We start from the raw sequence: 12,011 nt of genomic DNA on the forward strand, positions 1-12,011 counted from the left end.
CCTTGAACACATTCAATAGTTAAGAGTTTGAAAACAGACAAATTTAGCACTTCACACAACTCATGAAGTTGTAATGAAGCAACTCATTTTGCCTGGGTAGTTTAAGCAAGAACCACTGACTCCTTCCAGGTTGTCCAAATCACACTGCAGGGACACTCCAAGGAGATGGATCACACTGATTTATATTAAAAAAATAAAATAAAATAACAAAAGTAGCATCTATAGAAAGTATAGCTTTAAACATTAAAATAAATAATCCTTTTTCCAAACCAGTTCAGTACGATGATTCAAGAAACGGTCTACTTACTTTGGTAATATCTTTAACTGGTTCTCTCTTAATTCCAGAATCTGCAGTTTGGTCAACCTGGAAAATCAAGCACAACAAAACTGAGCTACGAAAGTGAGCCCCTGAATGTCAATAATCAAAATGATTTAGTAGCACATCAGAACACAGCTTAAATAATTACACTATGAAAATTCACTTTACTTTAAACTGTAAGCTATGTGACATTTCTATAAAACTATTTTCTAGAAATATGTAAAATAATTGAGGGTAACAGACAGAAGAGGAAAAAGATTAAAAAGATAGGCATAGTAACAGTACAATAAAATATTGTTGGTAGTATTGTTAAAGTTGGTATCATAATTACATTGTTAAACATCCAAGTTGTTTATCTAAATTAATCAAACATCATGTTGGAAAATATTAGTGAGCCTTTATCAGCTAATACTACTGTAAGAGTCAACATAAACACAGACAAAAATAGACAGAATCACAGGTTAACCTTTGCACAAAAATATTAATTTGTTCTATTTAGCCAGTAGACTTTATACATACAGCAACCGCGATACAATATAACTTCACATTTTGAAACAATATTCTAACTTTATTAAAACTGCATGCATGCTGAGTAAATGCTCAGGATTTCAAATAGTTCTCAAGTTCACTGTTTAAAGATATATTCCTTCTCAAATAGTACAGATCAGTCACTCTTCAATGCATTTGTGCTCTTATCCTTGGAATGAGATTGGCGTGTGCTTTTTTAAAAACACACCACAGTGAAAAGACTGCAACTGGTTCAGAACCCAACTGAGATCAAAGCCTTGATGTTAAAGAGCAGCTGAGAGCACTTTATCATACCGCAAACATTCTTGAAACTGAAATGCCACTGACATTATGTACTAACTGCTCAGCATTTACTTTCCTTATAAAATACAATTAATCAGTTATAGGTTTTATAGAAATAATGTTCTACCAGTAAGTTTGTAAATGAAAAACGTGCTCAAATTCTAAAGCTTTCTCCTAAATGAATAGTATGCATAGAACGTTTAAAGAAAGATGGAAGTTAATGAGTTTATACTAGTAGTTAAGCATTTAAATTGACTTATCTGATCTAAAGAAAATTAATGATGTATTTTCTTTGAAGTACATGAAGGGTAGCTTTTAAGACCCACAGCTCTCCTGTGGTTAGGTACATGAGAATAAGTGCAGAGGTACAGGGAAAAAAACAGCATATTTTCTGTGCATTGGTAAGTTGGAATGTGATTTTTAAGCCCCCTAACAGAAAATGTAAATGGTGTGTTGGTGAATCTTATTTTTAAATAAAACATTACTACTATCTTGTGTCCATAAATGCAGTATAAGGGACAGAAATATACCTGTGTATTCAATAGCTGCTTTCTGTCCAAAGAGGTGAAAAGTGAAACACACTCATCTTAGTTACAGTTAGCATTTAGTATTAGTAACTTAGTATTAATTATTCTTAGTCTGTCAGCATTCATGACCTACAGATGAAAAACAGCGATATATATACATAAACACTGCCTGCGTTGTGAACTTTCTAATATTATACTGTAGAACTTGCCACACCACATTTTTTTTTACAAAATAATACATTCTCAAAATATTTGGATATACAAGGTTTCTACAGTCATGAGGCTGTAAACGTGCAACAAAAAAAAAACCTCTTCCATGTGTCTGCCATTTTAATCACCTGTAATACTGTGGTCCATATGCAGGAAGTATATTTTTAATACCACTGCCGGTTCGGATTTCCTTCCTGGCGCTTGCAGTAAGAGAGACAGACAAACTCTGTGTCGAGCACAGGCCACAAAACAGCAACAGAGGACGCAGGGCTACAGCTCACACAGGATGCCCAAGAAGCAACACACCCCAGCCACTGCCATTAACTGTACTCTCCACAGCAAGAGATATTTTATTACACTGGTCTGATAACAGAGTTTGCTGCCATTCTTTTGCTGCCAACTCTGGAACAAATATCGCCCTTACCTGCCAAAACTTGCTGGTAAAAATTCCAAAAAGGCATCATTCAGATATAGCTGACTTAAACTTAGGAGCTGAGTAAATCCTTCCGGAAGCCTATTCAGAGGAAGGGGAGAAAAGGAATGCATAGGTTGAAGAACTGATTGACTTACAGGGTACAGGATACAGGGTAATCAGCAGGTATAAATATACCCCAAGCACTGTGTGATGAATATTGCTTTAACCAACTGACATTTAAACGGTTTTACAAATTAATTGCAAAAAAAAAGTCCAAATCTGTAAACGTTGCTCTTCAGCACTTTAGAAAACCCTTAATTCAGTGATTGCCCATCACACTGTCGCTCAAACACACCATGTGTCTGGTCTTTTTCTAGTAAGGTGATTCTTCCTTCTCAGCCACAAGATGATGGGATAAAACACTATTAGATAGTATATACAATGATAAGCAAACGGCACCTAGGAGGTGTCTGAGGAATTCATGAAAACAGATTAAATGTTAAGTAGTTGTTCGTTCAGTTTGATTCAAAAACAGAATTCGCATTGACAGGAGAAGGCTGGGTATGCAGGAATTAAACTGGATAGGTCATCTTACACATTCCTGCTTTTAAACAAAATCTCAAAATTGGTTCAATTTAACATGCATTATAATACTATTTTATTAAAACAACTGAACTCAAATGTTTGGATTTTTCTGTATGATTTTATCTGTACCAAATACCATGACAAAAAGCTTCCACTAGCAAAAGAAACCATACATGACAATGCTTTCCGTTTTCTAATTTTAACCCACACCACTGGTATGTTTCTAGACCTCGATCAATTCAAAGAAATGTCACTGCAAATTAAACGGCACCCCTGTCATTTGCGCATCTTGAGCTTAGACAAGAGCAGGCGATCAAATCAGGTCCTACAGCAGTTATGCCCAACTCCTGCAGCCACATGACATCAACACCTCATTGACCAAACAGAATCTAAATCTTGGGAACAGCATTCCAACTGAGATGTGCCCAAACTAAGACATTCCAAATGTTTTTATTTATTTATTTTTTATTCATAAGCCGATTTGTTTTCTGCAAATCATTGTAATTTATTTTCTAACTGCTTCATCTAATTCAAGGTCACGGAGGGGATGAAGCCTATCTGAACAGGGTGGGATACACCCTGGACAGGCAGCTAGTCTATCACAGGGCACACACAGACACGGACACATGCACACTCACACCACGGCCAATTAACCCCCATACAAACATACAACATACAAACATCATGCAGACAGCACCCCAGGAACTGAACCCATAGCCCCAGAGCTGTGAGGCAGCAATGGTAACAACTGTGCCACTCTTTAACTAAACCGTTAAATGTTCATGTTCATACACCTGAGTGGCTCTGAAGGCAATGGCGCTCACACTGGGGTCACACTTGAATCCTTCAAGTCTGGATGACTGGGACTGGTTGGCTGTGACCCAGCCAGCTAGCTACACAGAACTGACTTGAGCGGCAGCCAGGGCAGGGTGGGATAAACCTCCTCTTGCCTCCTGGGCGCACCTGCATTTTCCCCAATCGGTGCTGAACCTCCGGTACGGGGCAGCGCTGCCTGTGGCGTGTGAAAGGACGAGCGGCTTGTAGGTGGGCGGGAGGGAGACGTCCGCCTGCTCCTCCTCGCTGTTTCCTGTCTGCGGAGGCAGGGGGACTGGGATTGTCGCCGAAGCCCAAGACACGGAAAAACACTCAGCCCATCCAAATCAAGTGTGTGTAAAAAAAACAGCCCTTGATTGAAACCGAAAGGTTGTACACCTAAATGTAACAGTTCAACAATATGAGTTTCCCAATTAAAAATTAGAACTCATTATGATACCTTCAGTGGAGTACAATTGTAGCAGAAGAGCTCAGCAAGGCCCTGGTACAAAGCCAGGGCTCGTCAGCTGCTGCTTCATAAAGCTGCCTTGTAACCATAGAAAACTATCAGCCAAGGGGTCACTAAGAGCACTGCTGTGCTAATTAAGTAGTTAGGCACAAGTCTGGACACACCTGCTAGTTATTATTCAGTGGTGCACAGAACTCCGGCCAACAGTTTTAATGAAAGACTGGATTTGATTAATTTGTTGGGGGGGGCGGGTAATTTTTTCTGATTATGTGCCTCACCTTTCAGAAAGGTCAACAGCAGCCTAGGGACGTCACAGTGACAACTAAGTTAAGACTCTTTTCACACCTTATATGCCATTAATCAAATTGTAAAGGTTAACATCAAAGTTGTGGATGGAGATATTGCACACCCATGAAGAGGACCTAACTGCATGTGCTGCACATTAACCTCCACACTGATACATGCGCTCTGAACACTCAGTCCCCTGTTAGTAACTAGCCTCTAACAAATTTAACAATATACACAACAGCAGTGTTAAAATCATGTGTATGTCTATCAATATGGCTTCTTTTGCTAGGCAGTGTGAGCAAACCATTTTTAAAAAATCCCGGGACATACATACATATTAGATTGATTTCAGCCTCAGACAAAAAAAAATACTTTAGTAGATATATGGCTGCCTCTTTCAAGACACTTTCAAGGCTTTGGCCCAGACATAAAGCCCAGTTTAATTACTATAGAGATAATTTCTTGAGACAGAACATCTGCACAAGATGAGAGGCACACAAGTGAACCGAACAGGGGCTTGGGGAAGGTTATTCATGACAGAAAATCAAACAAACAGGGAGGCCTTACTTTGAAATGGGATTTACACTGGCTTCAACCATGGTTAACACCTTGCAGTTCTTGATGTTTTCTGGAAACTCCTGGATGCCTGAAAAAGAAAAACAGATTAAATGGATTTGCAGCTTCCTATACTTTATATTTTATAGTCATTAACTTGCACAAATGTAACATCACCAATGTCAAACCCATTTCCAACCATTAGCCTCAATAAAAACAGCAGGTCAGAACTAACATCTAACACAGTTTAGCCAGGTTAATAGTTTGTAATAACTGCATATGCAATAGGATAATTGCCTAGCAGGCGATGCCTCCATCTTTCAATATAACTGACTTAGTGGTTGCCAAGGTAACAAACACAGAAGAGGCTTTTTAATACAGTGCCTTGAAAAACTGTTCAGACCCCTGTTTTCACATTTTGATGCTTTTAAGCTTGTAGTCATGACACTTTGAAGTAGCAATTGATATTTGTTATATATACAGTACAAGTAAGTATTCAAACCCTCTGCAAGCTAAGCCAAGTGGCAAAGTTAAAATACAGTTGGACAAAATTACTTAAACGAGCGACTCAATTAGTTGATTAGTCTGTGTGCTGTAAGAGTGGTAGACATCATCTCCAAACAAATCTCCTATCTCTGTAAGATCCTTCAGTTAGGTAGTAAATGTCAAGCAGAGATTCAACCATGAAGACCAGGGAGCTTTCAAAACAACTCAGGAATAAAGTTCTAGAAAGTGTCTAAAGCAGGATATAAAAACATTTCAAAGACCCTTAATATATCCGTCAGCATGGTGAAGGTAATCATTAAGAACTAAAAGGCAACAAGACACTGCCTAGATAACACTGTTCCTCCAAAATGAAAAGCCAGACAACAAGGAACCTGGTTAAAGATGCAACTGTGAGGCCAACAGCTGTTCTAAAAGAGTTACAGAGTTCAGTGGCTGACATTAGAGAAAGTGTCCAAGGGCCAACAATAACTGAGTCACTCCACAAAGGGGGCTTGTACGGAATTAAAAAAGAAACATCTCAACTCCTACTAATACAAACAAAGCACCTAAGTAACATTGAAAACATTTAGCAAACATTTTTATGGTAAGACGAGACAAAATAAGAACGTTTTGTTGTAATGCGAAGAATTTGCATTACATCTGACCCAAACCCTACACAGTGCATCACTCAGTCAGCACTATCTCCACTGTCAAGCATGGTGGTGGCAGCATGATATCATAGTTCTGCTTCTTATCAGCAGAGACTGGAAAGCTTGTCAAGACTGATGTGACACAAATGGAGCAAAGTACTATCAAATCCTAGAGGAAAATCTGCTACAGTCCTAAAACTGGGACACAAATTCACCTGTCAGCAGGAAAGCATAATGCCAAAGTCATATTGGAGGGGCTTAAGAATAACAAAAAATGAATATCCTTGAATGGTTCTGTCCTGACTTGAATCCTACTGAGTATTTGTGGAAAGACTTGAAAATTGTTGTTCATTAGCAATGTCCAATCAACATGAGAGAGCCTGAGCAAGTCTGTAAAGAAGAATAGGTAACCATTTCACCAGATGTGTGCAAAGTAGGTAAAGACAAAAAAACACTCGGAGCTATAATTGCTGCCTAAGGTGCTCCCTCTAAAAATTACGTTCACAGGCCTAAAAACATAATCAACACATTAAAGTGTTTTCTCTTTAGTTTTTTTTTTCTGACATTCAATGTATCATCTTGCTCTTAGAAGTCTTCAGCTTGAGCATTCAGATGATGGAGAAAGATTTGGTTCAAACCACCAAATGGGGACGGGCGTGCCGACAAGCGGACCCTGCTGATGCGGAATTAACGCTAGGATGAGAGAGGGCAGCATCAGAAGGGTCTGACTACTATTTTTTGGCACTGTACTGGCACTGTTGAGCAATGAGATGTTTCATGGTCACCTCCCTTGAATGTTCTTCCTGTAGATAATTTGAAAAAGCAAATCCACATCAGTCAGCTATGGTATGTTAGCCAGTAATGTTCTAGGAGGGTGTTTTCTTCTTGCTTAAGGATGAGAAACTTTTATGTACAGTACATCAATCACTGCCACATAGGCGATAAAGGATTCACCCATCAGCATTCCACTTTGGTGCTGTCATTTACTTATAGTGTGAAACTACCAGGAACTTAAGTGCTGGCAGAAGAAGGGATCCGAAATATCTGTCCAGAGCATTCCTGTTGATGACTAACCACTTATTATAATAATACACTTTATTTTTATATAGTGTCTTTAAAAGTGGCTTCTCAAAGGGCTTTACAGAATAACAACAAAGAAAAAAAACACAGAGAGGAGACAGTAGGTGTGGGTTTGGAAAACAGTAGGAAAACCAAGAGGCACACAGAATGTTAAATAAAAGCCCTTCTAAAAGGGTTTTGAGTCTAGATTTGAAAGAACTCTGAATGTCTGATATCTTAAGGGATAGAGTTCCAGAGTTTTGAGGCATAACAGGAGAATGCCTTGTTACCCACAGTGTGTAGACAGGCTTGGGGAACAGACAGGAGACCAGAACTAGACAAGCAAAGGTTATGAGGAGTGACAATAATAACTCAGACAAGTGCCAAGCCATGCAGAGCCTTGTAGGTGAGCATGAGGATTTTGAAGTCGACACGAAACCGGACAGGAAGCCAGTGCAATGACTCCAGGATAGGAGTAATGTGATCACTTGCACTAGACCTGGTCAGGATTCCGACTGCCAAATTTGGCACCTACTGTAGTGTGTTCAATATTGATTTAGATACACCAGCGAGTAGAGCATTACAGTAGTCAATCAAAGAAAAAACTAAAGTGTTTCCCAGCTTTTTAGCAATAGTTAGCAACTAAATAAGACGTAGTCTGGTGCTATTTCTGATATTTCATTTCATGCAACATGGTTGAACAAGGTTTTAAAATGTACTTTGCCAGTAAACGGCAACATGAGCCAGATGGCCCTAATTCCTTTGCAGTCTATCTTACGTTAACATACCTTGTGAAGAATTTACTTACAAAGTAATGAAGTGGGTAAGAAACACTCCTGGATGATGAAAGTAAGATATCTGTTCCAGACATCAATCCAGAATATCCCATAAATGCTAGACTGGGCTCAGACCCTGTGACCAAGAAGGCCAACATCAAACCACTGGCCAACCATACATACTTGTAGATGGGGGCATTGATATTCTGGAAAGTAGAACTTCCACTAGGAAAGAAATGCTGCAACACAGAGTGAAGACTGTTGCTCAGTACCATTAAGCAGTGATTAGCATTAACTTTGCCTTCTATGGGAATGAGTGCACCTAAACCATGGAAAATGTGCCTGTTGTTTAGATCAGCACCACAAGTGCACTCATTTGTATGTCAAGAATATGATGAAGCATGATTTATCTGACCCTGTCACCACTGCTCAGTTTGGTGTCCCTCATGTATCAATCAATCAATCAATCAATCAATCAATCAATCAGTTTATTTATCAAATGCACAACAATTGTGCATGCAGCAGTAGTAGCTGGCGATGAAATGTCTTTTCTACTAACTCTTTGGAGGGGGGGGGGGGATAAAAATCACTAAATTAAGGTTATAAAAATAAGGTTACATAATAATAGATAATAATGCAAGAGAAACTGAATAAAATAAGACAAAATATCTCCTTAGCGCCTTTAAAGGTGGCTTCTCAAAGCGCTTTACAGGATGGCAATAACAATAAATAAGAAGAGTATAACAATAAATAAGGAGAATACACAAGATCAGACACAATTACAATATAGGGGAGACCGTGGATGGTGGTACTAAGAAGAGCAGAGGGGTGAAGAATGGAACCAGTTAAGTAAAGGCTTTTCTGAAGAAGAGGGTTTTGAGTCTGGATTTGAAGGAGTTTAGAGAGGGTGACTCTCTGATATCCTTGGGCAAAGAGTTCCAGAGCTTGGGGGCGTAACAGGAGAAGGCCCTGTCACCCATACAATGTAGACGGGCTTGGGGGACAGTAAGGAGGGCAGAATTTGAAGAGCGGAGGTTGCGAGGTGGGGAGTAGGGCGATAATAGTTCAGACAGGTACTGAGGTGCCAAGCCATGCAGAGCCTTATAGGTGAGCATGAGGATTTTAAAGTCTACACGGAATTTGACAGGAAGCCAGTGCAAGGACTCCAGGACAGGAGTAATGTGAACACTTGCACTAGACCTGGTCAGGATTCTGGCTGCTGAATTTTGGACGTACTGCAGTTTGTTCAGAGTAGATTTTGATACCCCTGCGAGTAGAGTATTACAGTAGTCAATTCGAGAGAATACAAATGTGTTGATCAGCTTTTTAGCCACAGTTAATGATAGCATAGGGCATAGTCTTGCGATATTTCTAAGGTGAAGAAAAGATGTTTTGACAGTATGCTGCACATGTGGGTCGAATGTTTAGCCAGAATCGAATTTAACCCCAAGGTTTTTCAATTTTGATTGAAGCTCAAGTACAGAGCCATCTACAGAAAGGATTACAGGACTGGCTTTACGAAGTTGATGGGGGGTACCAATAAGCATGACTTCAGTCTTGTCGCAGTTGAGATGAAGGAAGTTTTGAGTCATCCAAATTTTTATGTCAGAGATGCAATTAGATAGAATAGAGACAGCCACGTCAGTGTCAGGTTTGGTATGGATGTATATTTGAGTATCATCAGCGTAAAAATGAAAGCTGAGGCAATGTGATCTTAAAAGCTGACCAAGAGGGAACATGTAAATGCTGAAGAGCAAGGGGCCCAGTATTGAGCCCTGAGGGACACCAGACTTAACAAGACCAATTTCAGACCTGTACCCATTAAGAGAGACAAAGTGACAGCGATCAGTGAGGTAAGATTTGAACCATTTGAGAGCAGTGTTAGAAACTCCAAACACAGTCTCAAGATGAGAAAGCAAGATGTCATGGTCAACAGTGTCAAAAGCAGCACTGAGATCAACAAGGATGAGTATAGAAAGAGAACCAGAATCAGAAGCTATTAGAAGATCATTGGTGACTTTGACCAGGGCAGTTTCTGTGCTGTGAAGTTGGCGGAAGCCAGATTGGAGGGGTTCAAAATGGTTGTTTGTCATGAGGTGGTTATGTAACTGAAGTGTGACAGCACATTCCAGAATTTTAGAAAGAAAGGGTAAGTTGAAGATGGGGCGAAAATTGTTAAGATTGTCGAGAGCCATGTTAGGCTTTTTTGAAAACTGTATGTCCATGTAGCCATTATGGGTGACTTGCTGAAGAAGCTGCAGGTTGGCTATTTAGCAGTCTTATTGCCTGGAGGTAGAAGCTGTTCCATAATTCCATTTTTTGTTCACCACCTGTACACTGGTTTTCAGTATTCTTTGCAATTAGACAGTTAATTGTTATTAACTATTCCAGCAAAGAATAGGTCTTGTACAACCTTTCCAAGATTAATGATAGCCCAGATGGCAACAAAGTATTGCATTTATGCAATGTATGAAGCCCACTGCTGAATCTCTGTCAACTATTTCCTAAGCGCAACTGATACATTATGTCATCATTTCTTTACATTCAGACTTCAGTAATCTGACTCTTCTTTATGAGGGGGATTAACTAGTCAAAATTGCTAACAATCTTATTAGAAATAATTATTATAATTAACAGAATAACACAGAATAATACGATTAAAGATCAACTTTAGTGTTGTTTGTTAAGTCTGGACCTTCACCCAGCTTATGATGGAAAAATAAGGGATAATATGCACTAATGCAGATGTCTGTGCAAAATATATTTTAGAACTGACCAACACAAAAAGTAGTTTTGAACCTAAACCAGCCCACTTCAAAAGACTCGTGGTCATTCTAGGTTCTCCGGCACAATTTATACTCTGCTAGTAGTCTTTGTAGTGGCTTTCACAAAGATTCCTTGAGTATTTTAAACTGAGGATTAATCTCGGAGACGTTTGCGAGTTTCAACTGAAATACATTCATCGCTTATAGTTCTTTCTGAAAAATGAGAGATGAACTGGCATTTGCTGGAAGTCTTCAGTGGCAGCATGCGGCTGCTAGTGAACACTGGAATACACACTAAACTGGCAAGATGTTCTGCATCTACAAGAGGCAGCTGTGACGCAAGAGCTACTGGTTTTAGGATATAATTCTGATTAGGCTTTGGAAAATAATAGACAAGAATTTGATAAGCAGCAGAAACAGCACCAGTTAGCGGGGCAGGAGAAGAAGAAAGGACTTTTGTCTTCTGTCCTCCAAAGCAAACATCAGCCCAAGCTTTTCACTACCACACCAGGTGTGGTGACGACTATCAGAACAGGTAGAGTTACTATCTGATCCATTTTGCACTGGATTTTTGAGCTTCACTGCCAATATTATTTAAAACAGAATTTCAGTTCATGAACTTATAATAAACATTGAGAAAACTTTGCCTTGTACGCTTAGAGTCTTCAATCATTTCCATGCTTGAGACCTGAGTGAAAACCAAGAAATAAACCTAAACACTATTAAGTGCTAGAAGATCATTTGCAATGCATATCTGGCATCTGTAGGCATGGATGAAATTTTAATGTTGGTTTTGGTTTGCTGTTAAACAAGTACTTCTTGCACAGCTGTTTGCGGTAAAATATTTTAATTGAGGAATGAGACTGTTTTCAGCACTACGTGGCCCTGAACAACCTTTACAGAGCAACTAAATGGAAGCTCAAAATGCCAAAAGCTAATATTATTAGACCCACAAAAGTGGCCATTGTTATATTTTAATACGCTAATACAGTGGTAAAAATCTCAACACACAACATATACTCTGGTGATAGGACACTAAACATTCAGTCCAGACACTGCTTTCAAAAACTACTTTTTCTTAAAAAAAAGAGGGACAGATTAATTGTAATTCAACACTATGGAACTGTGCTGCTCTAGAGACCACACAGGTTTATAAATTAAACAGGATAATAATTTATTGTCCAACACTAAGTTACCCATTAAGCTAGACTGTTTCAAGAGTTTCGCCCCTATGGAACATGCCTATATAAGTACTGTTCCATGCTTACTGCTTACTGTACAGCC

General features: G+C 39.2%; 1 protein-coding gene across 8 annotated transcripts in view; it reads right to left on the reverse strand.

The window, feature by feature from the left end:
* erbin (erbb2 interacting protein) overlaps positions 1–12,011 on the reverse strand; it is a 132,352-nt gene that overhangs the window by 51,718 nt on the left and 68,623 nt on the right. For all 8 annotated transcript variants that reach the window (XM_088909898.1, XM_088909896.1, XM_088909901.1 and 5 more), the window contains 3 exons: positions 5,004–5,082; positions 2,291–2,380; positions 308–364 (listed from right to left, as the gene is read on the reverse strand). In XM_088909898.1, coding sequence (XP_088766024.1) covers positions 308–364; positions 2,291–2,380; positions 5,004–5,082 — 226 coding nt within the window. The remainder of the gene's footprint in view (positions 1–307; positions 365–2,290; positions 2,381–5,003; positions 5,083–12,011) is intronic.

The sequence above is a fragment of the Atractosteus spatula genome, chromosome 3 (assembly GCF_055471065.1).
Source record: "Atractosteus spatula isolate fAtrSpa1 chromosome 3, fAtrSpa1.hap1, whole genome shotgun sequence".
Taxonomy (NCBI): domain Eukaryota; kingdom Metazoa; phylum Chordata; class Actinopteri; order Semionotiformes; family Lepisosteidae; genus Atractosteus; species Atractosteus spatula.